General features: G+C 44.8%; 1 protein-coding gene across 2 annotated transcripts in view; it reads right to left on the reverse strand.

Moving 5' to 3' along the window:
• The window catches only part of Pcsk6 (proprotein convertase subtilisin/kexin type 6), a 186454-nt gene that overhangs the window by 71979 nt on the left and 87193 nt on the right, over positions 1-27282 (reverse strand). For both annotated transcript variants that reach the window (XM_076848857.2, XM_076848858.2), the window contains exons 7-11: positions 23964-24136; positions 18540-18752; positions 14612-14712; positions 8343-8446; positions 6578-6695 (exon numbers count right to left, since the gene is read on the reverse strand). In XM_076848857.2, coding sequence (XP_076704972.2) covers positions 6578-6695; positions 8343-8446; positions 14612-14712; positions 18540-18752; positions 23964-24136 — 709 coding nt within the window. The remainder of the gene's footprint in view (positions 1-6577; positions 6696-8342; positions 8447-14611; positions 14713-18539; positions 18753-23963; positions 24137-27282) is intronic.

Genomic DNA, 27282 nt, shown 5'->3' on the forward strand with positions numbered 1-27282 from the left:
GCTTGTGGTCTAAGATCCTATCAGATAAGGAGTTTAAAAAAGATAATAAGGGGTGGGGTTCTGGCTCAGTGGTAGAGCACTCACCTGGCAAGCATGAGGCACTGGGTTTGATTCTTAGCACCACATTAAAAAATAATAATAAATAAAGGTAATATGTCCACCTACAACTAAAAAATAAATATTAAAAAAGACAGTAAAACCTATAGTCAGTCCTCATTATTCATAGAATCTACATTTGCATATGTACTTGCTAAAGTTTATTTTGTATACTTAAAATCAACACTTGTGGTGCTTCTGTGGTCACATGTGGAAATGTACAGAGAGCAAAATATCTGAGTCACCTAATCTGCACTTTCTATCTGAGGTCAAACAGGGCCACGTTCTGCCTTTGTTTCAGCTATCATACTGGAACAAGTGTCCATTTCACAGTGTAAGCAGTGGCATGTTTTTCGAATTTTTGTACTTTCTGTTGATGATTTTGCTGTTTACAAGCCCCCCCCCCCCGCCAACCGCCCCCAGTTTAGTGCTACAGTACTGTCTAGTGTCCCCAAGTGCAAGAAAGCTGTGATGGCCTTACAAAGAAAACATATGTGTGGCTTTCAGTTCAGATGAGTTACAGTGCTGATAGCCATGAGTGCAATGTTAATGAATCAACAATAGATAGCAAATAAGGTGTCTTTAAGTAGAAACACTTAGAACAAGATTCTGTACTATCAGTTGACAAAAAATATTGTGGCCAGGGACTTGAAGGAATCTGAATCAATATACCCTCACTGGGGCTCAGAAAATGATACCCAAGCCGAGCGTGGTGGCGTACTCCTGTAATCCCAGCGGCTCGGGAGGCTGAGGCAGGAGGATTATGAGTTCAAAGCCAGCCTCAGCAAAAGCGAGGTGCTAAGCAACTCAGAGACCCTGTCTCTAAATAAAATACAAAATAGGGTGGGGGATGTGGCTCAGTGGGCAAGTGTCCCTGAATTCAAAACCCAGTACACCCCCGAAAAATGAGACCCAACGTGAAGACCTCAGATGCGGTTTCAGAAGTGAAGGTTCTCTCTGACCTTCTTCTGTCCTCCTGTTTCCTGCTCCCTCACCTGGCAGGTCATAGAATTAGAACTTCTCTTCCTCAAGAGAAATTGGGCTCTTGAGCAAGGGCCTCACTTGGTACCTTGAGTATGAGGGCTGTATACTCAAGCCCTCAGAGGACTTTTGAAGACTTTTTTTTTTTTTTTTTTTTTTGTAAGAAGTACCTGTTCTTCACTTGAAGTGATTTTCCCTTCTCCTTGCACTTAGAGCTAGCATTCACTGGATGCTGCCTGTGATGGTTTTGCCCCATGTGGGCTCCTGCAGAGGTGGCTCAGATGCCACGGCCACGGTTCTAGGGGCTGTCTGTTCCAGGGTCCAGGGAATATAGCTCTCTGAATCTAGAACCCCTCTTCCCAGTCACAAAGCCTAAAAATATTATCAAATCTTCCCAACGTTTCTATCTTGGAGCTGGCCATAGATTCTCTGACCTACCTTATCTGATGGTCAATCCTATTCCAGAAGGATGCCACCCCTTCCCTGGGAAGAAAGAATGCTGCAGAGAGGCCAGGAAGAATCTGAACAGACAGGCCTTTCAGGGTTCCTCTCTCAGTCGATTCCTATTAGGTCACCTTTTTAATCCAGTCATTTGTCCACATGGCTGTCCATGCGTCATCAAACCTAACTACAAACAGGAGAAGTTCACTCTGAGTCTTTGGGTCTTCTTTGACCTGAAGGCTCCTATGTCATAGAAAACCATGATCAGTACTTTGTGCTTTTCCTCTTGTTAGCCTGCTTTTTGGCATAGGGGTGTCAGCCACAAACCTCTATGTATGGCAGGAAGCCAAGCTCCTGCATACTCAAAATCAGCAATGGTTCAGGATGAGTAACTCATTGTTCATGGCAGCTCTGTAGAATGTAACTACCATGAGTGATGAGAAACAATTTTTCTAATTCAAATATTAATTTTAGGAGTAAGAAGCCTTTATAATTTGGAGAAAACAGGTTTACTTTGAAAACTAAGCTAGGAAGGGCAAAGGCTGCAACAAAATAGGCAGCTGTCAAAGTCTATCAGAGCCTATGGGGTAATAGGAGGCAGAACACATGTTGTGGGCCCAGTATAGTTGTCTCCAGGACAGGACTGCACAGCACCCCACAAGTTTTTAGAGGATACCCTAAATAGCAATGATGTAAAAAAAGAAATCAAAAGCAAGGGCCTCATATGGTACCTAGGTAAGCACAGAGGTCAGAAACCCTGGAGGGATACACTAGGGAGGGTTACAAAGGGATGGAAGAATGCAGGAATTTGTGGAATACAGAGAAAGCCCAAAGGGAATAGGGGCCTTTAGCTTCCTAAATAGGTTGTGTGCTTGGGCACAGATGGGAGTCCAGATACCTGGGTCCAATTCATAGGTATTCCATCAGGACCCTGCAGCTTCTTGCTTCGCTAACCTGCTACAGAGGGGCCACCCAGGGTCTGGCCTCTTGGGTGCTGATTCATGGCCAAGACTGGAGGAACCTCCAGGTAGCCAGGACCAAGGTGCTTTTCTGTCTTTGGAAGCAGCATGTGCAGCTGGTAGGGGACATGGAGAAATGGGAGGAAAGTTCCTCTGGGGATGTAGAAGTTTCTCTGCTTGGTTCAGTACAGGCTGAATTCCCACCTAGAGGGGCAAGATGGATACTGAAAACAGCAGTCTGGGGCAGAAGCTCAGCCCTGCAGCAGTTCAGCTCCAGTCCAGTTTCTAAATTCCTTTGTGCCTCAATTTCTTCCTCTATAACATGGGGATAAAAATAGTACCTGAACCCTTCATCTTTGTTTGGGATTTTGAATGACTTAATAATGTGAAGTGCTTGGAACAATGCCTGGAATACAGTCAGTGTCTTTGAAACCATCACTGGTCATATGTCCTTACACGTGGAGTTGCTAGAAGACAAGAATCATACACAGTCTGGTTTAATGAAATTACACAAATAATCAATTATCAGAATAGAAAGCAGGATTTGGTTGATCCAAAGATAATCCCTGAGCATCTACAGATTATCTGCTGCATAGATAATCCTTAATATTCAAAACAACATAATGGCTTTGGGGGTGGAAGTATCTTGAGAGAGAAAGGGAGAGAGTGTCTCTCTCTCTCTCTCTCTCTCTCTCTCTCTCTCTCTCTCTCTCTCTCACACACACACACACACACACACACACACACCCCAAACTAAACTATTAACTCTGTCTGAATGGGAACTTTCCAAATCAGTCAAAACCTAAGACATGTAGGTAAGGTCTGATTGTTTCCCGCTGGTTTAAAAGACACTTTTGTGGCTGTCTCTCAGTATTGAGTTGGGGGTCATGGGTGTCGTAAACTGTTTCACAGTAGCCTGGATTTTTAAAGAAGTAAGGAAAGTACTGGCTACACAAATCCAAACAATCAAATAAGATATTTCATAGCAGAAACTCTTTTTCATTCAAAGCGATTATATTAAGCTTGATTTTTTTTTCACTCGAAGAAAAGCCATAAAAGAGTTAATTTTAGCATTTTCTCTGTGTAATACATAGATTTCTAAATAATTCTGTACAGGTAGCTGTCACTGGTCACAATCCTATTTACCATCCTTTAGTTTAAGAAGGTTCTTAATAGATTATCACATATTAATAGTAATAACGTGTTTGATCCTCTACATGTGTTTGAATTACAGCAGAGACTCCTTTGGGTATACTTTGCATTTTTCATTCAGTTTTAACTTGGAACCCCCCAACTCCTGTTTTTTTTGTGTGTGTGGGGGGGGGGGGGCTGGGAATGGAACCCAGAGCCTCTTGCGTCCTAGGGAAGTGTTCCACCACTGAGCTGTACCCCAGCTGCAGTCATTTTCTCCTGTAGTTAAAGTGATTTCCCCTTGCCCTTGCACTGAAGAGTTAGCATTCCCTGGACGCTGCCTTGACCCATGGGGGCTCCTGTAGAGGCAGCTCAGATGCCTTGATTCTAGGGGCTCAGTCTGTTTTGGGGTTCAGACTTTTCCTCACATCAGGGCGATGTTTCCCTTCTGCTCAAGGGAAAGGTAGGTAAGTACACCCCATGTGCCGCACAAAGGTGCACACAGAACGCAGAGCCTCTTCCTCTCTTCCTCTTCCTCTCTCTGTGTGTTGTCTTATTTTGTCATTTACCATGGGAAGCAGCTGAGCCAGGTTTGGGATATTCAGAAACTCCTAGAATTCCCCCGCTAGAGAAAGAAACTTGAGCAAGGCCAAGACAGTAGAAGCTGGACTGAGAAATGCACATGAGGGAGCAGTCAGAGGAGGGACAAGCAGATACATGGAATCCTTCCTTCTCATCTCATCTGTGGCAAAGCTAGAGGAGAACCCTGGTGAGGGAAACTGGCTATAACTGTGGTGAGGAACTCAGCAGCTCTGGTTCGAATCACTGCCCACAGGCAAGCAGGACGGCGGCAGAGCAGGCTGGAGCTTCCCACCAGGAGACAGGCTGGTGGAAAGGAGGCACTCTTCTCCCTCTGGAGGCCCTTACATCCTCGGAAACAATCAAGTGGAGTTAGGGAAGGGTTTGAGACAGTAAGTGGGCTGAAAATTCCAGAAAGAGTCTGAAACTGCTAAAGGTAAAGATGATTTTCCTTCAGAAACAGAAGTCTGATTCTTGCCCCCTCTTGGAATTTGTAGAGTCCTTATTTTCCTCAAAGGACAGGAACAATGTCATACTGTGTGTTACGGCGGGTTCCCTCAACCTGTGCTGTCTAGACTCTGTGTGCTTTCACTTAAAAAACAAAATAAAATAAAAATAAAAACAACCATTCGCCACCGAGGCACCACTCTACCATCTTAAAATGATTTCTGGCAGGAGAAGAAAGCTTCATTCAGGAGCTTTCCTGACGGGGAGAACAGTGAAAGGGAAGAGGGCAGCTCTGCAGGTCAGGAGCCAGCCCCAGGAGCCCACACCACCTCACCCGGCATCTGATCATCCATGTTGTGGGCATCTGGCAACAAACCAAGCCAATGAGGGTGAAAGGCCTTGTTTATCTCACCAAATCTCCCCTTTCTTTTGCATTTGACAGTCTAATAAGACTCCTTAAAGAAAATGCATCTTTAAGAAACCAACATTGAAGGGCTAAGGATTTGGCTCAGTGATAGAGTGCTTGTGTGAGGCCTGAGTTCTATCCCCCAGCACTACAAAAAAAAAAAAAAAAAAAAAAGAAAGAAAGCCAACATGGAATCTTGCCTCCTGGCCAGCTGACCTGTCAGGTCTTAGATCTTCTGGTGATCAGTCTGTGCAATTAGCCATAGGTTGGAAAATGCAATGTTTTAAAAAAGATCCTTCAGAAGCTATTCATCCAACTTTCTGAATTCCTACCTTTTGTAAGGTATCCATGAAAAACACTTTTCTCAACATTTTGTGACAAAACCTAGTATAAGAGGTAAACATATTCCCAGAAAAGGTGATCTCAAAGAGAGGGACCTATATTTGTCAATAAAGCAATGTACCCCTTCTTTTTTCCCTCCCTTCCTCCCTTCCTTTCTTTCTGTGCTGGATGGCTTACACAGGTGGGGCAAGCACTCCACCACTGAGCTACTCCCCCAGCTCTGCAATGTACCACTTCTAATCACTTCATCATCTCTTTTACAAACACCCATTTTCCAAAGGTAATGAATAGATCTAGCTGGAAATCCACTCCATTCTTTATCAGATATTAAAGTCTAGAGAAGCACCACTAGCCTTCTTAGCACAGGAGCAACAGCAGAATTCAGGAGGATAATCTGATTTCTTTCCTCAATGGAGTGGGGTTCTCACCGTCTGATTTGCTTTCCAGCTGATTTTTTTTTTTTTGTAAATAAAAATCTCAATGAACACATGTAATTGATTTAGAAAAACTTCCTCCAAAGGGCAATGCATGGAAGAAAGATGAAGTCAGAGTCCTGTAGCCAACTGCTTGAAGCTTGTTAAAAAAATCCCAGTGCTTAAACCTTAAGAAGGTTTATGAGGCCTGATAAAAGCAATGCAGAGCCGCTATGCATTTTGGATTATAAACCCCTGGTCTTGCGCCCCTTGCAACAGAGAAGAGGACTGATGCTGCCACTCTTGCCCATGCCCAGCAGGTTCACACTGTGGACTCTAGGGCAGTTAGACTGGGCTGGGGCTATGATTCCAACCTCAGTGGGTGGGGACAGAAAGATACTTGTGGCTGCTCTTCATTACACCTTGCTGGGCAGGGCAGATCCTTGGTCCAGTCTGCTATGTTAAAACTTATGGATAAGAATTTCCTGCACCAGGCCAAGGGATTCAGGTTGAGGATCCAGCTCCCTACCATCATGCAATCTGCTGCAGAAGAGGAAGAGGCCTAAAAATAGTCATGGATCCAGAAGGAAACCTTTTCCTAGCTCCACAATCCACAAGAGAAAATGCAGGCATGTATAGACATGCACCACCAAGTACATGCGTACATGTCCTGCCTACCTGCATAGGAATGTGTGTGTCAACACCTCCCCCACCACATGATACAACAGAGTCAGGTCTCACATGTCTGAAAAGTAGTCACCAGTGCTGGAGCGGAGCCTTACCTGGGCCTCTTGTCTGAAGTGGCCACACACATGTGCTGGGATGGCACTGCTGTCCACTTCTTTGCCTCCAGCACGAGAGCTTCTGCATCCACCAAGCCAAATCCATAGAGATGGCTAACTGAAAAGACAGGGCCTTCAGAGCCAGGCTCTCCTGCCTCCCTGCAGGAAGGGAGCAAAGCCAGCTTTCCCACCCTGTTGGGCTTCCAGGGAACACATGCCAATGGAGTCACCTCAAGGGCTCCTGAGAGCCCCAGGCTGCAGGATGGGTCCCTCAGTTGCATTGTTTTCTGAGCGGAACTTCTTCCACTTAGGAGAGTGGGCCAGGACAGATGTACCATTTTGGTACAGAGTAGGAGTGAGAGGGCCTAGGACTTTCTTTTGGGGTAGGGGGTGGAGGGGACAAGGACAGATTTATTTTCATTAAAATAATCTATTGGCATCTGAGCCTCCTGAATCTTAGCCCAGACAAGAGAAAAAAAAATCGGAGACCTCAGGGTTGGGGGTTTAGCTCAGTGGTATAGTACCTGCCTAGCATATCCAAGGAACTGAGCTCCATCCCCAGCAATGATAAAACAAAACTCAAAACAGACAAAACTGACCACGTGCACTAAGCACAACATAAACAAGGCTAGCGGCACTTGTAATTTTTCCTCTTCCTTGCTGAGTTCCCCAGGCATTCAGGGCAAGCACACTTTGGAGCCCACAGACAAGAGCGCTGAGAGCTGGCGGCTCCAGTGTTTAATTTGGCCAAGGGAGGAGAGTTTCAAAGTTTAATTTAAGAGGCAAGGTCAAGAACTAGATACAATCTATTTTCCTATTTAATTAGGCCCAAACTGAAATGTAGGTCAGCTCTTGTTACAGCACACCACTACCACCAACATTCCTGCAACACAGGGATGAATGAGGCCCAATCAACAGCTCCTTATTAAAAGGAATGCTCATTGGCCTTTATGGTAACAATACTTGACCTATATTTTACAGATACTAGTACTGGGCTTGGTGTCAAAATAGCTGGACCTGCACTTCAGAAAAGAGGGGGAAAGTCTTCCCTAATAACACCATGGCTGACCAAAATCTTTTCCAAGTATCCCTGAAAGGCAAACAAAGCCAATGATCCAGTCTTACAATTACCTACTCCAGAGGTGCCAAGTTTCTGGGTTGATCTAGTCCTGACAATGGCTTCATGGAACCTGGGTCTATACAATACTGGGTTAGGGGTGGAGGGTCTGCTGTCCTATGAGTTGCTTTTATAATATAGGGGCTGGCCAACAAGTTTTATAGTTAGAAAGTTATTTATATAAATATCTCAATGTCCTTGTTTATTGTGCAGTTGAGGACATTAAGGGTGAGTTTCACAATGACAGAACTATTCAAGGCTAAGAATGCAAGCTGCCCTTAGATGGCAAAGTATCACTTATTTTAAAATTATGGATTTGTTTTAACGTGTATAAAAAATAGCCACAAATCAACAAATCAAAATCTATGATTCACTAATTATAAAAAATTTCCTTTTAAAATGTATTTCTTTATGTAAAAAAAAAAGGGGGTGTCAATTTAAAGAGAACTATTCAGAAAATGCTGGTAGAGGTGGTCCCCGGATATGGCAAAAGTCATGAAATTAAGGAACCTGAACTGTTAAGATTTTCGGGTTCTCCCTTTATGTCAATGCTGGTGCCAGAATGCTTTGATTCCAAAGATCACCCAGAGGGTCTACTAGGATGTGGTGACATGCTGGTCCTTGCCCACCCACCAGGAGCTGCCGCACCTTTATGCCCAGCGCCGTTCACTTTCCAGTCGTTGGCTTTCAGGTGGGCTGGCCGGGATGTCTTCACTAGCAGGTGCTGGACGTCCCTCCAGGTTAGCTGGCTGCTGCAATGACACAACAACAGCCCGCTGAGGCCCACACAGGTGCACGCGGCTGGCCACACAGGCCCATTCAGAGTGATGTGTGGGGAGCCAGCCCGGCCCTGAACTAGAGCAAGCCCGCAGGCTCACAGCCACAGCCTCAGCAAGGGTAGACTTCATAAGCTCTTCATAAAGAATGTCTTCCCGAGATGAAAGAGCACAAAAGATGAATTAAAATCCACAAGCATAAAAAAACCTCACTTTGCTGCCAAGCTCTGTCAATTTGTACAGGGCCATACAGGAAATTTTGGAAGTGGCAAGAAGAAAAAATTTAATTTATTAAGTATTTGGGGCAATTCTTTGTCATAATGCACAAGAATATCCTCAAGCCATGATGGAGCCCGATTCCATCCAGGTACAGACTGTAGTAATTCTAAATTTCTAATACATGCATTTTGGTGCAAAGTAGAAACATGTCATTCAAAGAACATATTTCTTTGATTCTAAGCTACATTTTCCTGCTTTTATAACTCCTCTCAAAACAGGATCCATCTTACCACTTGATGTCTCTTATCACCCAACTCTGTCCACAGCAATTGGGATCTTGTTACATCGCCTGGGGGTGCTGAACTTGATCCTGGCTGTTCTTATTGTCACTTCCAGGTCTAAATAACTCTGAGTCTAAATGAACTCCTTGATAGTCATAAAATTTCAAAGAGATATGGAAATATATTTTTTTTGTCAGCACTTCTGGTTTTTGTGGTACATAAAAGGGTACATCTTATGATCAATGGCATCTTGGATTTGATGAAGCTATTCTTCCTACTATCTCTAGGCAGAGAAAGAGAGTATAAAGCAAAATTACTTCTTCTATTCAGTATTAATTGTCATGAACTCTGGATATTTGCATGTATACGCTTTTTGCAAGGCTGCTTTTTAAAATATGGTACAGGCGATAACTACATATGAGCTGCCAATAAAAGGAATATATTATGGCTACATAAAACTAACAGCTGAGTGGGAAGGTAGAAGCATGGACTCATGAATCCACTCACAATTTGACAGAGATATAGTTATATTTTATTCTTCTTTTAGTTTGTTAAGTTGACACATATCTACGAACTTTTAACTAGAGAGTTAACCAAGAACAAATGAACATCTATTAAGGCTTGAAATCCCTAACATCCCCTCTGCCCCAAATACTCTTTCTTTCCAGACTACCTTTTCAGGATTTATTCAAGTGGGGATGACCCAAACAATCCCCAGGACTACCCCAGGAACTTAATCCGCGTATGTGTCTATTTGCTACAGATCCCTGCTGTGCTATGTGTGCTCCTACAGCAAATGTGAACCTATGAACATATGACATGCTTGGAACCTGGAGGAGCAGCTGCTGCCACAAGGAAGTCAAAATGCTGAGGCACCCTGATGTCCCGAGCAACCTCCTCAGGACAGTGCCTGCCCTGACCCAAGGCAATCTCCCACTGTGTGTGTGCACGTGTGTACATGCATGTGTTCATGTGTGTTGAAATACCCATAATGTGAAATTTGCCATTCTAACAATTTCTAAGTGTACAGTTTGGTAGCATGAAGTTCATGCATATCAACATCCAGCAAGATGCATCTCCAGAACTCTGTCATTTCCCAAACAGAAATTCTACCCATGAAACACTAGCGCCCCATTCCTACTTCTCTCAGCCCCTGATAACCACCATCCTATTTTCTGTTCCTATGAATTTGACTTTTGTAGGTACCTAAAATAAACGGAATCCTGTTCTATTTGCCTCATTTTACTTAGGATAGTATCTTCAAGGTTCATTTCTTATTATAACATGTGTCAAGATTTCCTTCCTTTTTAATGCTAAATAATATTCCATTGTATATAGAGACCACATTCTGTTTGTCCATCCATCCATCCATCCATGGACATGTGGGTTGTTTCTCACCATTTGGCTCCTGTTAATGATGCAGCCATGAATATGAGTATATTAACTTTTTTTTTTTTTTGTCTTCCTGCTTTCAATTCTTCTGGGGTTTCTTGATCATATGGTAATTCCACATGTAATTTTTTTTTTTTTTTTGGAACTGCCCTACTGTTTTCCACAGTGGCTGCTCCAGTTGCTGTTTCCACCGGTAGCTCCTGCTTTGCCTATTTTCCCATAAGGAGCTCACCTGTGCTGTGACCCTGGGGTACCCTCCTCCCCGGAGGCTCTCACTCTGGTCTTCCCTGGTCTCTCTGATGTGCTCTTGCTGCTGTGCCTGCCTGTTACTGGGTAGTCACTGGCCTCCTTGCTGTTTTACCCCCACCATGCCGACCCATCCAATCTCCAGTTTTCTGCCAGGCACAGATTGATCTCCTACTTTCTTCTTATGCTTGTTCTCCTGAGAACCTACATACCAACCTCAAGGGTAGAGAAAGATTCTGAGGCCCCAAGTAGTCTTAAGCAATGCACCCTGGTGTAGTGGTTATTGGCACAAGCTTTGGAGTTCAGATGGAGGAGATGTGGCTGTAGTCATTTTTGGCTATGTGACCTGGCAAATCATCACTGCATGTCAAATGATTGTTGCATGTTATGGGGCTTACTGAAGGATGGCTTAAGCCAATTCCCCGGAAGCTTAGCAATTAGGTACTAGGAAAAATGAGATTTAGAGTAAAGGACAGAAAGGCATAAAGTTAGAAATCTTTTTTTTAGCCTCTGCCTTTTATTTGCACTTATTTTATGATGAATTTATTCCCATAAGTTTTTATTTCTCCAGTTTCTTCTGGGATGACTTTCTTCCATGCAACCTCCACTGGTGGCTTAGGAGCAATTTGTTGCTTTTCAGTGAGGATCATCTCAGTGTGGCAGGGGCAGCTCCTGCACAGGATAATCTGACCATAAGCTCTGTTGGTGGCGAATCTTGGTTGCTTTGCTCACCTGGAAATGCTCCATGACCATACATCTAAATTTACGTTTAAACCTTTAAGTTCAGCATTAGTCTTGGGATTTTTAAGCAGGTGCAACAAAAATCCAGCACTCTTTTTTGGCCATTGACCCTGTGTCCAGCCCCACTGTCCAGCCTAGTCACACCTATGAGCTCTTCCAGCATTCCTGGCACACACTACTTTTTAAAAATGACATCTTTCAGATACTTGGTAGCTTTTTGGATTTGCATACCCTCAATGGTCCAGGCAGTTTCCCAGGTGCCCTTAAAGTGAGCATGAAGATTGGGATCTTTTAATTTCCATGATATTATAGAGTTTTGAACCATCTTCACAGACTATCCCAGGCTGTTTGTGGGAAGAGGGGGCTACAAACCATTCTGTTATGAGGAAATCCATTTCCTTTTTGATTCCAGTTAATAAAATCACAGTGTAAATGTATGGAAAATATGTCAAGGAAAGGGTGTTGGAAATGGTTTTCTTTCTTTCTTTTGCAGAACTGGGAATCGAGCCCAGGGCCTTGTGCAGTTAGGCAAGTGCTCTACCACCGAGCTACGCCCTAGGCCTGAAAGTGTTTTTCAGTGAGGAAGGAATGGCTGGATGGGAAGTCCTAAAACTGCCTTAAGCTATGGGACAATTCTTACAAATAAGTCTTCCTTCATTCTAATCACACGCTGCCCTTAGGTCCTCCCAATCCCCCTGGGAATTTCTCCCCTCAGGAACATCTGCTTTGCCCTGGTTCCTTCTACACCTACAGTGAATGAAGAGAGAAGACAACTCGGAGACTGTGCACCCTAGGCAGGTTGGACTCAGTCTCCAAATCTCCTATATGCAGGCCTGCGGGTTCCTTGGATGTCACTGTTCCTTCCTTGACCAGTGCCATAAGTTTTTAAGAGCTTTAGGCAGACACTATCTGAAATGAGCCTTGCTTGACGACTTGTCACCTAAATGTCTGAGAAGGTGCTGTGACAATAAAGAAGATGGCTATCTGGGTTTTCATGGATCCACAGGCAAGTTGAGTAGAACCTTCGGTCATGAAGCAGGGTTTGTTTTCTATTTGGTTCTAACAAAATTCCTCGCATGTTTCCAATAAGAAATAGAAGAAAATAGAGAGCAATGAATTGCTAAGTATGTGAATGCAACTTTCCACACAAGTAACTAATTATTTAGGACTTTTAAAAAGAGCCTCAGGACACAGAAGCTGACATTGTGGCCTGGAAATTGAAAATATTTAGCTGTTTCTTTGTTAAATTGGTAGCATTTGAGTGTTGTGCTCTTTAGTTGTGTGCAAATCAACATGCAAACATGCATAATTACAAGGATTTACGCAGCCCAAACATTCTTTTTGAATCATTGAAAAGCTCATCTACAGCAAACGATTACTGCAGAATGGCTCATTTGTTCCATGTCTGTTTTGATGTCTAAAACTAAAATTTGCTTTTGACCCCATTATTGCATGTGGAGTTAATTCTTTTTTCTTTTTGATCCATTCACACACTAGCAACTCTGGGATTTCTATTGAGTTTATAATAGACAAAGCATCACCCTTTTATCGTCAATTTATGAACTAAAGTTCTTAAAGGGAACACAACAAGCTAAAACATGACTTTGGTGTGTGAAGTAGAATGGACACTGGATCCAGTGCCCAGGATCTTCCAAAGGGGAGAAAACAGTGGGCTTAAAGAAAGAAGATACTTTAAAAGATGGGCATGGAACCACCATATGACCCAGCTATACCACTCCTTGATATTTATTTATCCCAAAGAATTAAAATCATCATATTATAGCAAAACATGCATATCCATGTTTACATCAGTACAATTCACAATAGCCAAACTGTGGAACGAGTCTAGGTGTCCACTAATAGATGAATGGATAAAGGAAATGTGGTATATGTACAAAATAGAGTTCCATTCAGCCATAGAGAAGAATAAAATGGATGGAACTTGAGAATATTATGTTAAGCAAAATAAGCCAAACTCAGAAGGTCGAGTGTCATATGTTTTCTCTCATATGTGGAAGCTAGAGAGGGAAAAGCGGGGATGAAGGTATGTGGATATGGTGGGGGGCCTCATGAAAATCAAAGGGAGATCAGTAGATCAAGGAAAGGAAGCAGGGAGAGGGAGGGGAGAAGGAAAGGGGAAATACTGGGAATGATACTGGCGAAATTGTATTGTCAACTTGTATTCATGTACAAATACGTAACAACAAATCCCAGCATTACGTATAACTATAATGCACCCATAAAAAATGGGAAAAGAAAAAGTAGAGAAGAAACAACTTTGCAACCTTTGGTATTGCCTGAAAAAGGAAGGAAATTCTGATACATGCTACCACAGAGATGAGCCCTGAAGACCTTAAGCTAAGTGAAGTAAATCAGCTACACAAGGACAAATACAGGTGGAGTATGTCTATTCTCCAAAATCCCTAGGACTAGAAGTATTTTGGATTTTTTATATTCTTTTTGAGATTTTTGGAGCTTTTGCATAGACTTAATGGGTTAAGGATCCTTAATCTGAAATCCAAACTACTCCAAAAGATGACAATTTCTGACCATGGTGTTAGCACTCAATTTGTTTTTGGATTTTGGAGCAGTCTGGATGTCAGATTTTAATTTTAGAGATACTCTACCTGTGCTGTAAGATTCCATATGAGGTCTGTAGAATAATCAAATTCATGGAGATGGAAAGGAAAGTGGGGGTCGTCAGGGGCTGGAGAGAGTGTTATGAGCTGAATTGTTTCATATAATGAATGCCTCAGCCTAGCATGTGACCATATTTGGAAACAGGACTTTCAAAGGTAATTAAGGTAAGTGAAGTTACTTGGGGGAACCTTCATCTACTATGTCTAGTGCTCTTATGAGAAGAGGAAATCTGGACCCTGACAAGGGATATGACATAGAGACACATAGAGAGGTGGCTGTCTGCTAGCTAAAAAGATACCAACTCTGCCGACACCTGCATCTAGGACCCCTAATCTGCAGAACTTTGAGACAATGAGTTTCTGTGATATAAGTTGCCTTTTATGACAGTCTGAGCAGATGAACATAGGTAGCTGGTGCTTCATGGTTCAGAGTTTCAGTTTGGGAAGGTGGAGGACTCCTGCAGGTGGGTGATATCGTGATGGCTGCACAACAGTGTACTGAATGCATTTGATGCTGCTGAGCTATACACTTAAAGGTGGTTAAAATGGTAAACTTCATGTATATTTTGCCACAGTGTAAACAATTTTTAAAAAAAGGAAAAGAAAGGAAAGTGAAAACTTACTTTGCTTCTAGAGCCAAGGCGATGATGCCCGCCACCATGGGGGCTGAGACCGAGGTCCCGGTGTGGCCATCTGTGCAGCGCTGACGCAAATCAGTGGTGACCTGGGTGAGAGACAAGTATGCGAGATAGGGAAGGCGTGAGGGCTGACTCAGTCTCAGAGGAATCAAGACTACCCAACATGCTGCAGGCTGGAGAGTGTGACCCTGGGTGCCAGGAACAGAAAAGGCACTGGGCAAACGCATTGTCTGGTGCTCCCCACGCGCTGGCTCGTTTCACGTGTGAAGTGCTGCAGGAACAGGCTAACCTCAGGGTGAAGATGGGGATGAGGCAGGGAAGGACAAGCAGCCGGCAGACACACATCATGAGCTCAGCTTGTTCTTTAGTATTGCAGAAGTATGTGCAGAGAAATAGGAAAAGCAAACTGAAACAAAGGCGGACCCTCCATAAGTCCTTTCCTTGAGTCACCAGCCACTGTGCTTCTTCCACTAATGCCTAAGAGTTCCTACAGCAAGACCATCCACCAGAGCCCACCTCAGTGATTTCCTGATTTTAGGGCAACTGAAAACCAGCTGCTCATGGTGTGCCCCAGTGGCTGGATAGTGTAAAGTTATTTAGCCTCAAAGTTACATATTGGAGTCTCCACCCTGATGTCCCCCTCAGTGGGCCCAAAGCACCCCAGTTCTGTCTACAGAAACAGATAAACCTGGAGTGTCCTCGGCATCTGAGCAGAATGAAGAGCCCCAGTTGCTGTCTTTGGGAAAGTGAGCCTGGCTCTATCAGTTGTGTGTGTGTGGGGTGTCTGTTGGCCCACCTGAGAGGCAAGGTGGGGTGGGCCTTGCTGCTCATCCTGACCTGCACCCCCTCTGGGAACTGAAACAGGGAGCAGTGGCATTGGGATCAGCATGTGTGTTCTGCTGCTGTGGATAGGATCATGCCTCCTGGGGATCTTTGCTTTTAGTGTTTCTTCCATGCACTTTGTTCACCAGCTGTAAATCAGGGAGCTGATCCTGGGTTACCTGGGAGGGCCCTGAGAAGTGAAAGGGGGCTGGGAGTCCGGCTCAGTGGTAGAGTGCTTGCCTAGCACTGCTGGCTTGGAAGGGAGATCTGGGGAGACTTAAGCCAAGGACTGTGAGTGGCTCTGGAATGAGAGTACCCCTAGTCAGAGCCCATGAGCAAAGGAGGACCTGAGTCCCATGGCCACAGGAAGCTGAATACTGCCCACAATCTAAATGTGTACGGAAATAGGTTCTTCCCCAAAGCTGCCGGAAAGGAGCACAGCCTGCCAACATATTGATTTCAGGCTTATGAGACTCCAAGCAGAGACCCAGCAAGGCTGCTGGATTTCTGACCTATAGGACTGTGAGATATAAATTTGTGCTGTTTTAAGCTGCTAAGTTAGTGATAATTTGTTATGGCAGGAACAGGAAACTAACCCACCCACCCGCCCACCACAAGGCTCCAGTAGCCAATTTGTGTAAGCCTTGAGAACAAATTTCTCCAGTGATAACAGCCCAGTCCTTCCACATGTTTCCCCTGTCTCGTTTTAGCTGGGTTGACAATTCCGCAGTGGAGGGGGATCTGTGTCACACATGCACAGGAAGATCTGACAGGAATGTCCACAGAGGCTGCCTTCCTCCCTGCCAGTCCAGAAAGCCTAAGGCACCCTGACATGGAAAGAGCAGCTGAGGGCAAGGGAAAAGGGCTCAGGATGCAACCTCTCTGCCCCCAGCCTCTTCATATGCAAATAGGCACAATGATAGGCCTCAGTGCTGGGTAAATGGTAGCCAACAAGGGAAACTAAGGGTGGCTGGGCAGGAAGCCAAGCAACTGAGAGCATGTGAGGCCCAAGATTTGCTCTCCAGCCTCAGAGAAGGTGAGGAGTGAGCAAAGGGATCTTCCTCAGGGCGGACAGCTAAACAGTGAGGGCAGCCCCCTGTGAGTCCTAGTGCTGTGCCAGAAACATGGTTCATGTTTACTGAACGTATAAACCCTCTGCTGAGGTCACAGATACAATCAGTGGGGGTCATCCCTCACACCAGAAAGACGCTGCTTGACATTCATTGGACTGAGAGGGATGAAGCACACAAGGGCACAGACATTTGACTACTGTCAGAGATCTGCCGAACTCAAGACTACGAGGTGCCGACTGTCCAGATCAGTTGCTTGTCCCCTTGCAGGATATCTGAGTGGACTCAAAGCAAACACTGGGCTCTAGTGGAGCAGATGGAAAATGCCACCCATACTGTCAGAGTAGAGTTCTGGGACAGTAACTCTAACTGGTTCCATTTTCTCTTTTATTGTGCTCCCAACTACATCTTCTTACCCACACATTATTGCTCAGAGAATTTCTTTTTCAAAAGAAAAAAAAAAAGAGGGGGGTATTAAAGCATCTTTCTTTTCTTTAATTTTTTTAGTTGTCAGTGGACCTTTATTTTATTTATTTTTATGTGTTGCTGAGAATTGAACCCAGTGCCTCACACATGCCAGGCAAGTGCTCTGCCACTGAGCCACAACCCTAGCCTGTATTAAAGGATCTAAGTGTGTGCACATGCATGCACAAATACACACATGCTAGCATGATTAAATAAGCAAATAAAGCCACGAGTCCTGCTTCCAGAGTTGAGTGACACCATCCTCCCAGAACGCAGCCCATGGTACAAAATGCTCAATAATTCGAGCCTCAACTTGCTCCCAGTTGGGTTTCAGCCCAAACATCTGTTTAATAAGACTCCAGCAAGTCCATGCTCAAATGAGCTGGATGCCTAAATGAACAGGACATCATTTAGAATCTCAGCTGCCCATCCCAGGGGCGAGGGCTGCAGGAGAAAGGGAAAGTAACAACTTAAATTAATGCCTTAGTCAAGCAGCCTGGGCTGTGGCCAGGCGGGCAGTGGAATGGTGGTGGCTGACCTTTCACGGGTGCAGAGCAAAGCAAAGAATGGGAAGCCTGTGTACTTCCCCAGAAAAATGTAAAAATAAATTTGCAAATAATTTCTAAAGATGTAGCTAAGCACCAGGAGAAATAAAAGATGCTAGTGAGCTTTAAAATTAAACCATGTCTGGCCTGCTCTGTGGTCTCATTTTTTAAATGTCTATAAACTAACTTAACAGTCGTTAAGTTAGTACATTTGAATTCTGCATTAACTAGATGGGAAACCCTCCCTTTCTCCATTTTTTTTTTTTTTTTTTAATTAGGAAAGTGTATAGGGAAGAAAGTGGAACAAATTCCACCCATATAGGAAAACCGTTACCGTATGAAAGGTCAGTCAGGGGCTGGGTATGTGGCTCAGTGGTACAGTCCTGGGCAATGCTCTGGGTTCCATTCTCATCACCACCCACCCCACAAAAAAAAAAAATAAAATAAAATAAAAGAAATAGTGAAGGATAAATCCCATATGTTCAGTGAAGTGAGCAGAACAGACAGAAACCATTGGTTGACTTCCAAGTGGCCACCATGTGCCCTTTAGTAGCAGCGGAAAGCCTAGAAGAACACTTGGATTTCCAGAATATTCCAGTATAAAAGCAAGACTTTTTCTTACTCTATTTTACACGTGGGAACTGGACTGGTCAATTGGATTCTGAGTGATGCAACCACAGAATTTCAGAGAGCTAAAAGGAGAAATGATGAGAAATGAACCCCATTCTTAAATGATATTTTTGGATCACTAAAGCCAGAGAGGGTTTCAACTGGTATTTCTGGGCACAGAGGAGAAAGGCAGGGTTGGAGGCAGGCTGCCAAGGGACCGAGGTTGACCTCAAGGCTCAAATGGTTTGCCAAGGACTGAGGCTGGGAACCTGGGATCCAGCACAATTTGGCCTCATTCTAATTCACCTGTAGGGAAAAGGAGGTCTCCCCACCCGCTGCCACTCCCCTCCCAGAGAGATGACATACATGCTATAAACCCTCTAACTTTCCAGGAAAACTTACAATTTTCCGCTCATAGAAGGCCCCGCTGCTGTAGGTGGTAGCCAGGGTGGAGGCACACTCCTCTAGGTACCAGGGCTTGTGGCCGTTCTCGGTGGTGCTGCTCACAGAGATGGTGTAAATGCTGTTGGTGTAGCCGTCACAGGAGCAGTAGTCCCCCTCTCTCCCACCATTCCCAGAGGCCCAGACAAAAATGGATCCCAGGCCCTGCCGGCCCTAGATGGGAGCAAGAAGAACAAGGAATGAGCCAGGGCAGCCAGAACCTCCTGGCCTGAAGTCATACCTTCTAAATATTCAACCAAAGGGACTACGAAGGATGTACTGAGACCATCCAGGTGCAAACCTCTCTATTGATTTTAATGGGGCAATTTTGCCTGTGGCATCAGCTTTAAAACTGTAAAACCCCCAGATCATGTAAGGGGAGGAGAGGCAGAAAGAATCCTTTGCTCTTCTCAGGAAAATCCAGGGCCTAACACAAGCTGTTCCACTTCAGAGAAATGCCTCTAATTTTCATTGCAATAGCCAAGAATCAAAGAGACCTGGTAGTGCCACAATAATACCACAATATAGAGGATGGTAGAATTCATAACTTTGATTTCTCTGGGTTGAAGGAGCTGGTTTTAAGGGAAAAAATCAGGAATTTTCCTGCAAACATTGCTAAAGAGGTACCCTTCTTGGAAAGCCAGCTAATTTTGCAAAGAGGGATGAGACCAGGAATTCTACGTGAAGACTGAAAAGGTAATACAGTTATGGTTCAAAATGCTGGTGGCTGCCTGCAGGTGTCCTGTTAAAGTTCCCTGCCATGGGAGAGTGTTGGAGTGGTCAGATCATCAACACAGGCCCAACCAGTGGCTTCATCCCTGTGTAGGTTTCCATTGTTAAGAACTTACTCATGAAAGCAAGCCTGTGAGAGACAGTAACTGGTCAAGAGCAGATTCCAGCACTTCTGTTCTATCCCACACCCACAGGATCAATGATTTCTAACCAAACCAACACTCTCCCATGGCAGGGAACTCTAACATCCCAGCTATGAACATTAACTAATGATTAACTAATGGAAGCCTGGAATGACTGATTCAGTCCAAATAGCTGGACTTGTTGATGGTGCACAGCCAGTCTCAGTGAGTGGTGCCGACACCCACATGAAATAGGGCCCCCAAGGCTCCTGACTTCTGCATCCTTATTGAGGACCCTCCTTTCCAAACAAAATGACATGTCCCCAAATCAATCAATTTAGAGATAACTTTCAACCTAATTTTGCAACCCCTGTGGAGACAATTTGAAGCCCTACTGTGACTGAATACAAATAGAATTCAAGTCTGTCCTTGGCTAAGTGGATCACTTCTTCTGTAAGCTTTGCATCACTCCACTTTGTGGGCCAAGGGGATTCTAGTTCTAACCCAAGTTTCCCAAGAGAGTAGGCAGGAAGGTTCACCCAGTCCAGCTACTTCAAGTAGCTACATCCACTCAGCTTTCTGTATTTCTAAGATGGGTTTGTTCAAGTAGTCAAGAGCTCACCAAAATGGTTACCCTCATTTATCAAAAAGGTTAACTTCTAGATTAAAGGAACTAAGTACTAAGGAAAGTGGGTGTGTCCATGCAATTATAGTCATGTGCCAAATAAGAATGTTTCAATTAGTGATAGGCCACATGTAGGACCGTGGAATATCATATAGATAGGTGTGGAGAAGGCTAGACCGTCTAAGTTTGTGTGAGTGCACTCTTGTGATATTCACACAATGATGAAATTGTCTAACGATGCGTTTCTCAGATTATATCCCATCATTAAGCAAAGAAAGACTATAATTACCTGTTGGAAAAAATTAATCAGAGAAGCAGTTTAAAACAACCAAAATCCAAGTAAAAAGGAATTTAACCCATTGGAGCCTATCTTTCTGCCACATGAGAATCATCCCTAAGACACAGTTACTCTTAACTCTCCCCATCCCACTCAAAAAATTCATAAAATATTATCATTTTGCAAAGTGGACCAGCATCCTTATTGTCCTGAAGGCATAGAGAATAGCTTAAAACAGTGCTCCTCACACTTAAATGTGCACGCACTTAAGTCCCCTGTGAATCCCCTGTTTCAATGCAGACTTGGACGTGTCAGGTCTGGGATGGTGTGGTAGTCAGTTTTCTTGTACTGTAACAAATACCCAAGATAATCAACTTACAAAGGGAAAAGGTTTATTTTGGTTCACAGTTTTGGAGATCCTAGTCCATGAACAATTGTACCACTGCTGTGAACCTGTGGCAGCACTTCACAAAAAGAATATGTGGCAGAGGAAGCCCATTTCCATTATGGCTGGAAATGAAAGAAGAAAGAGGAGGGCTGGGTCCCATTACCCCCAGTGACTAGAAGCCCTGCCACTAGGCCCACCTCTTCGAGGCTCCACCACCTCCCAATAACACCCTCTGGGATCCAAGACTTGACACTTGGGCCTTTGGGCCACAATCCAAATCCAAACTGTAGTAGATGGGCCTGAGATTCTGCCTGCCTCAGGAGGGCCCAGGCGATGCCAGTGCTGCTGGTTCTGGTCTTCCCACCTTACGCTGTGCATTTGCTGCCAGCCCAGCCCCCTCTCACAGGCACGGCAGTATCACCAGCCTCCTTTTCTTCTTAAAAATGCTTCCTGGAAAGGGACCATGGGAAGGAGTCAGAGGAGATACCCAGACGACCTGAGGTGTAAGAGAGGTCTTAGGGGTCCCTGAGGATTTTATGTATACTCTCCAGGTCTCCCAGGACAGAAGCCACAGGGAACGTGTCAATCCCTCTAGCATAAACCCGCCTTCTACTCAGTAAAGCCACAACTTCAACCTGATCAAATCATATTTCGACGTCCTCCCGGGGGAGTGGTGACTTTATCCATGAGCTCAGAAGCACTTCTCCTGAGGGCTGGCCAACACCCGCCATCTGGTGAAGACCAGTGTTTTTAGCCCAGTGGGGTTTCGTCTCCCTTCTGAACAAGCCATGGGAGGAGCAAGGACTGACATTAAACAGATCCCTGTGCCAAATTACGGCTTTGAAGGTCTCCTACCACCAGACCACATCATCTACCAAAGATGAAGTCAGATTTTTACAGAAAAAGACCATAGGTGACAAACGGGGCGGCAGGAGGAAAAACAGATGGGGAAATGTGGTTGGGTTTGAGATCATCAGATTTCTAGGAGGATTTTCCGTGACAGCTTTAGACAGCTGCGATTTAAGGCTCCCTCTATGACATATTTTACTTCAGAATGACTAAAAAAAGAAAATTAAATGACCTCAGTATTTTAAGAAACCGTGACAAGAATGACGGGGAACCACATGGTCTCCCCTGCAAGTCCCTACTCCCCCTGACAGCTTGATGAAGCTGATGTTGCTCAGAATTCAGAATGCAAAGATCCCCTCTCTGCAGCTCCAACTTTTCAAAGTCTCCACAGGCTCCGTCTACACAGATCCGCGGGGACAATCCAAATAATCTCTTAAAAACCATCAATACCTCCCCTGGAAACAGGGTGCCTCGTTCTCAGATCTTTAGAAATCATCCCAGAAATGCCAGATGTTCAGTATTAACACCACTCAAAGGGATGTTTCATGCAGAAGAAGCCATCTCTAACTTAAGTCACCCTCCCTGAAGCTGAAATTCAGCTTAATTTTTAGGACGTTTCACTTGTCATCAAGTTTGAGATCCAAGTGATCTAGTGGGTGGGAGGGGAATTGAGTCATGGAAAGACATGATTTATTTATTCAGCGGTCCCTTGTGAGCAGAGGCTCACTTGGTCATCCCTGAATCTGCCAGCACGTGCCCAGCTCAGCACAAGGCCCAGCTCAGGTGCTCAGCGGCTTGACGGAAACCACCTTTGGGTCTCCCTGGAGTCGGGGAGATAAAAGAAGCTGTCAAGCAACCCAAGACTGACGTGCTGCGGGAGTCTACTTTTCCTCCTTTATTTTTCTTCTTACATGGAGTTTCTAGGTGAGGAATAATCTCGAGAACCGACACCCCCATTTTGGGTGACTAGTTTCTTGGTTGTGAAAGCCTGGGTGGTGGCAGGAAAGCGCAGTGGAAGAGGAAACCTTCACGCACACTTCAGGGCAGCACCCCATCCGTCAGAGGAGCTGCAGACCAGGTGCCCCAGGCAGGAAGTGTAGACATGGTACAGAATCCCAGCCTGGGAAGTCTACGGAAATGGAGGGAAACGCCAGGGTTTCAGCACAGTGGGAAGTGACAAGGTGGGGGGGGCCTTCTGAGACAAAAAGAAATTCATAGATAGCAACCAAACTCAATGCATCCTATAAGGAAATCCAATCATATTATTCAGAAAAATGGAAATCATGAACAAAGCAAAAAAAAAAAAAAAAAAAAAAGATTGTTCCTCTGTGGCTAGGAGATAAAGAAGGCTGTTTTCATTAAAATCCTCTGGAACATTATTTATTTATTTATTTATTAGCTAATTATTGACCACATTTTAATCACTATGTATGGGTTATAATACCATAAGAACTTTTAAAAAATGTTTTAAATTATATGACTAATAAAATGGGCTTACCTCCCTCTATCCACCTCCTCTCCTCTCCTCCTCAGAAATCAGAGATGCCTGGATTTCATTCTTGAACTCCTGCACCCACCAGCACTCATCAGCCCTACCTTGTGCTTTGGACCGGAGCTTATTGAACCACCCAGGACCTTCTAGATGCCCGTCACAGCTCTGTCTGCCTGCTCTAAGAAGCTGTCCTCACCCAGATTTCTTGCCACCAGCTTCTAAGAATTGGTTCATCTCCAGCTACCCACTTCCCATCTCCCAGACTTTCTGACCCACGAGGATCCTGAATGGACAATCAGTGGCTGGTGGGTAACCTGCTGGGAGGAGCCTGCCAGCCTCCCGGGCTTCTGCAGACACCAGCCTCGAGGATATTTCCTCTGCTTCACATCTGATGAAGTTCTACTCGGAAACAGTATGCAGGGCTGTGTGCTGGTGCGGGGGTGGGGGGTGTCTAGATAGTGGCTTCCTACTACTGTGGGATATTGAATTAGCATATACCCTGTGATGGGCACAGAACACTCCATGGCTAGGTACTGATGTGGGTAGATGGCCAAGGCCCAGGATGCCCTTTCCACCTGCCCAGTCCAAGGAACAAGTCAGGTGATTTCTCATCCACCTGCAGACTTCTCAGCCAGGACAGGCAGGCTCCAAGACAGAGGGCTGGGCAGGCAGATGCCGGGCTGACTCTCACTGGAGCAGCTAAAACCTTCCCCACAAGTGGGTAAACAGCCACTTCCCTGAGCCCCTAAGTGACTCCTCCCTCACTCTGGTCTTGGCACCATAGGGCCCCGCCAGTCCTGTTTCAGGTTGTGGCTGGTATCACTCTGACATTTAACTGCTAAGACTGTTCACTGTCACCCCCACCCCCCAAGCTCCCCTGTAGTCCTGGGTTACTCACACCTTTTTAATGCCATACTCAAAAGCTTGTTTAGCCAGTCGGCCGGGCCCATCCACCGTCTTCCCGTCGTCGTCCGGGCCCCAGCTGGCACTGTAAATGTCAATGTAGTTGGGTTTGATGCCCAGGGACTTGGCCTCAACCACATCTGTCACATCGCCGTCCAGCATACGAATGCCTGAAAGCACAGAGGGAGACTCACCGTCAGTGCCCATCGTCCTGAGCACGCAGCCAGGGCCACCCCGGGCTGGGAGGGGAGCGAGACAGAAGAGTCCCAAACAGCGGAGATCGGGACACTGCGTCACTGAGCTCCCCTGATGGAGCTTTTCCCATGCTGTGGAAAGCTTGCTCCTCCTCTCTGAGTTGGCTGATGTGAAAGAATTAACACGACACCGCAGGCCACATTGTAAACTGCTCCTGTTGTGTTGTGTGGCAGCGACATAAGAAAACCAGCAACTTGCAAGGGAGGATTCAAACGGTTGCCCTCAGTAACATGATGTCGTGCAGGTATCTAAAAATGCACACTGGTACAATAGGACTCAGGAGTTCTTTTTCACTTTCCCAGCTGTTCATCACTTATGTTTACTTCTCTTTCCTTTATGAGTCCATCCCTGATGTACAATTTATGATGAATCACTCAGTGAGTTTTTAACTTGGAAGACGGGAGCCCAGTCTATGGAGGAGGGAGTTGGGAGTCTGGGATTTCACCAGCCTTCTATTTTCCCTCTGGGTTCAGGTTCCATGTTCCTAGGAGAGATCCTTAGAGGTGGGGAGTCTAGCTTCACAAGAATCCCCCAAATTAAGGGAGGGGTGGGTTCCCACCAGCCTCTTCCAATGCCTGCTGACCCATCTAGGGGGCCCTCATCCTGGTCCCCTTCTCAGCCTTTGCCTCCGTTACTCTGTGTCCAGCAGGTGTGCCCCTTCCAGCAGCATGTCACCCAGAGAAGGTGGGGTGGACACACAGCACAAAACTGGGAGGCGGTGAGTAACACAGCCACCAGCACATCCTTTCTGTGTCCTAGAGATACATAAAGTCTGACCTCTCTGAGGCTTGGGAAGCCTTGCCACCCCTCTCAGAGGCCCCTCAAGCCCCTCGTACTCTGGCCCCAGATCTGTGTGTGCAATGACCATGTCTTTTGTCAAAACAAATACTATATCCTAGAGTTATTGAAGATATCATGGAAAAGGGAGCTTTTTCTGATTGTAAGAATAATATATGTTCTTGGAAGAATGTTTGGGAAATAGAGAAATAACCAATGATAATATTTTGGTTACTTTCTTCTACTGTTTTTCTTTGCCTGCAGCATATAGTTTCTTTCCAAGTCCTTGTTTTAAAATCTGAACTTTATATGGCTCATTTCCCTGTGCCATCAATGACTCAATTTCAAGACACGATTGCAGTGTCTACTCCATGCACCCAGCCCAGGCAGCCCTCCCTTTAGGGCCACCTCCCCAAGCAGAGGTCCCCTGACCTCACTTGTACTGGAACTATGTTCCAGAATGTACATTAACACATAGTGGGGGCTCAAAAGCAGAAACTTTGAATATAGTCATCTTAAAAAGTAAAATACAGTCAGCACTCTGTATCCATGGGTTCTGCAACTGCAGATTCAACCAAAACTATAGGTGAAACTTACTTAAAAAAAAATTTCGTCTACTGAAAATGAACAGATTCATTTTTTGTCATAATTCCCTAAACAATACAATAACTATGTATATAGATTTACATTGCACTATGTATTATAAGTCATCTTAGATGATTACAGTATCCAGGAAGAGGCAGAGATTCTATGCACATGCTACATTATTTTATATAAGGAACTTGAGAGTCCAAGGATTTTGGCATCCTACAGGGGGTCCTAGAATTAATCCCTTGTGAATACTGAGAGACAACTATAGCAGCTTCCCCTGAGCATAAGAGATGGTATAGGACAAAAGCAATAAGAGCCACAGGAAGGAGACCCTGGAAGCAGAAGCTCTCCCCAGGTGCTCAGGAACAAATGTTTAATGTGAATTAAATCTTACTGTCCTAACCATTCAAACTATAATTGTGGGGACACCCTGCTGTCATTTCTGATGAAAAACTGATAAACAGAGATCCCTAACATGTACATTGTCAATTTTCTTGTTCTATATTCTCTTGCTCAGTAGCACATGGGTTACAAATAAATAACTGAGTGCACTTTATTATTTGCTATGGTGAGAAATTTCTTGCCTATTATATACTTTCTTTCCAAAGAAAAGTATTTTACTTAAATCATCTCTAGATGACTTGTAAGTCCTAACAAAATGTAAGTGCTATGTACATAGTTGTTATATTTAAAGAGGGAATTTAAAGATTTAACCACAGTTAAACTGCACTCATTTTCCCAATTTGTTCTACCCAATTTCGAAGGTTCAGTTTTCCCTAAGGTCTCTCCTTACGATCTGTCATGAAGCTTCAAGTCATGAGGAAGAGAGATAACACAGGAGTCACTACAGAGGGTCCTTGTGAGGTTAAGGGGCACCGTTAGTGTGGCGGTAGTGGGGGGTAGGGCTAGTCTCACAGCATCTTAGCCCCACACTGCTGTGGGACACCAAGCTTAACTAGAAACTCCTGTTCTGAAAGCCTGGGAACTACACTCAAAATCAATGTCAGAAATTTACAGCAATAGCAAAGTTGAGGTGTGGGGGCCATCAGAAGTTCAACAACAGTGCCCAGGGCCTCGGGGGAGTGCTAGCCAGGCAGACGTGGGCAGTGATGGAAGATGGGACTGAAGTTACGGGAAGAGCCATGTCTCATAGCTCTAAGGTCTTAAAAATGAGAGAGAGGAATAAATTTAACACTGGCACCATCCATCTTCTCTTCTGGCTCTCTTTCCTTTTCTCTTCTTCTCTTTATTACCCCAGATACCTGGCTGCAGGATGGCCCGGGGAAGATACCACTGTCCTGCTACTTAGATGGTACTACACTGCAAGGGGCTTGATGCCGTGTCACCGGATCCTTAGGGGAGGCCCAGCGCTCTCACAGTAGTGTGCATCAAGCCAGCAGGAGGCAGATGGGCATGCCGTGTGCAGAACTCCTGCCATGATCACCAAGTGTGACCAGGAAATGACTTCAGTAGTTCTCATATCTTATGAAGTCTTAGTTTTATGTACACTGTGATGATGAAAGTCATTGTCTCTATAGAGATGTCAAACAAACCAAAAAGGATGATTAATGTAAAGTGCCTGGTGCACAGAAAGCACTCAGTATAAGTGTCCACTGCCAGCTTGACTCTGCTGAGCCTCAGTTTCCCCATCTGTAAAAAATAATAACTTTCTTCCCTTTATTTTCTAAAGATA

This window comes from Callospermophilus lateralis, chromosome 3, assembly GCF_048772815.1.
Source record: "Callospermophilus lateralis isolate mCalLat2 chromosome 3, mCalLat2.hap1, whole genome shotgun sequence".
In the NCBI taxonomy this organism is placed as follows: Eukaryota; Metazoa; Chordata; class Mammalia; order Rodentia; family Sciuridae; genus Callospermophilus; species Callospermophilus lateralis.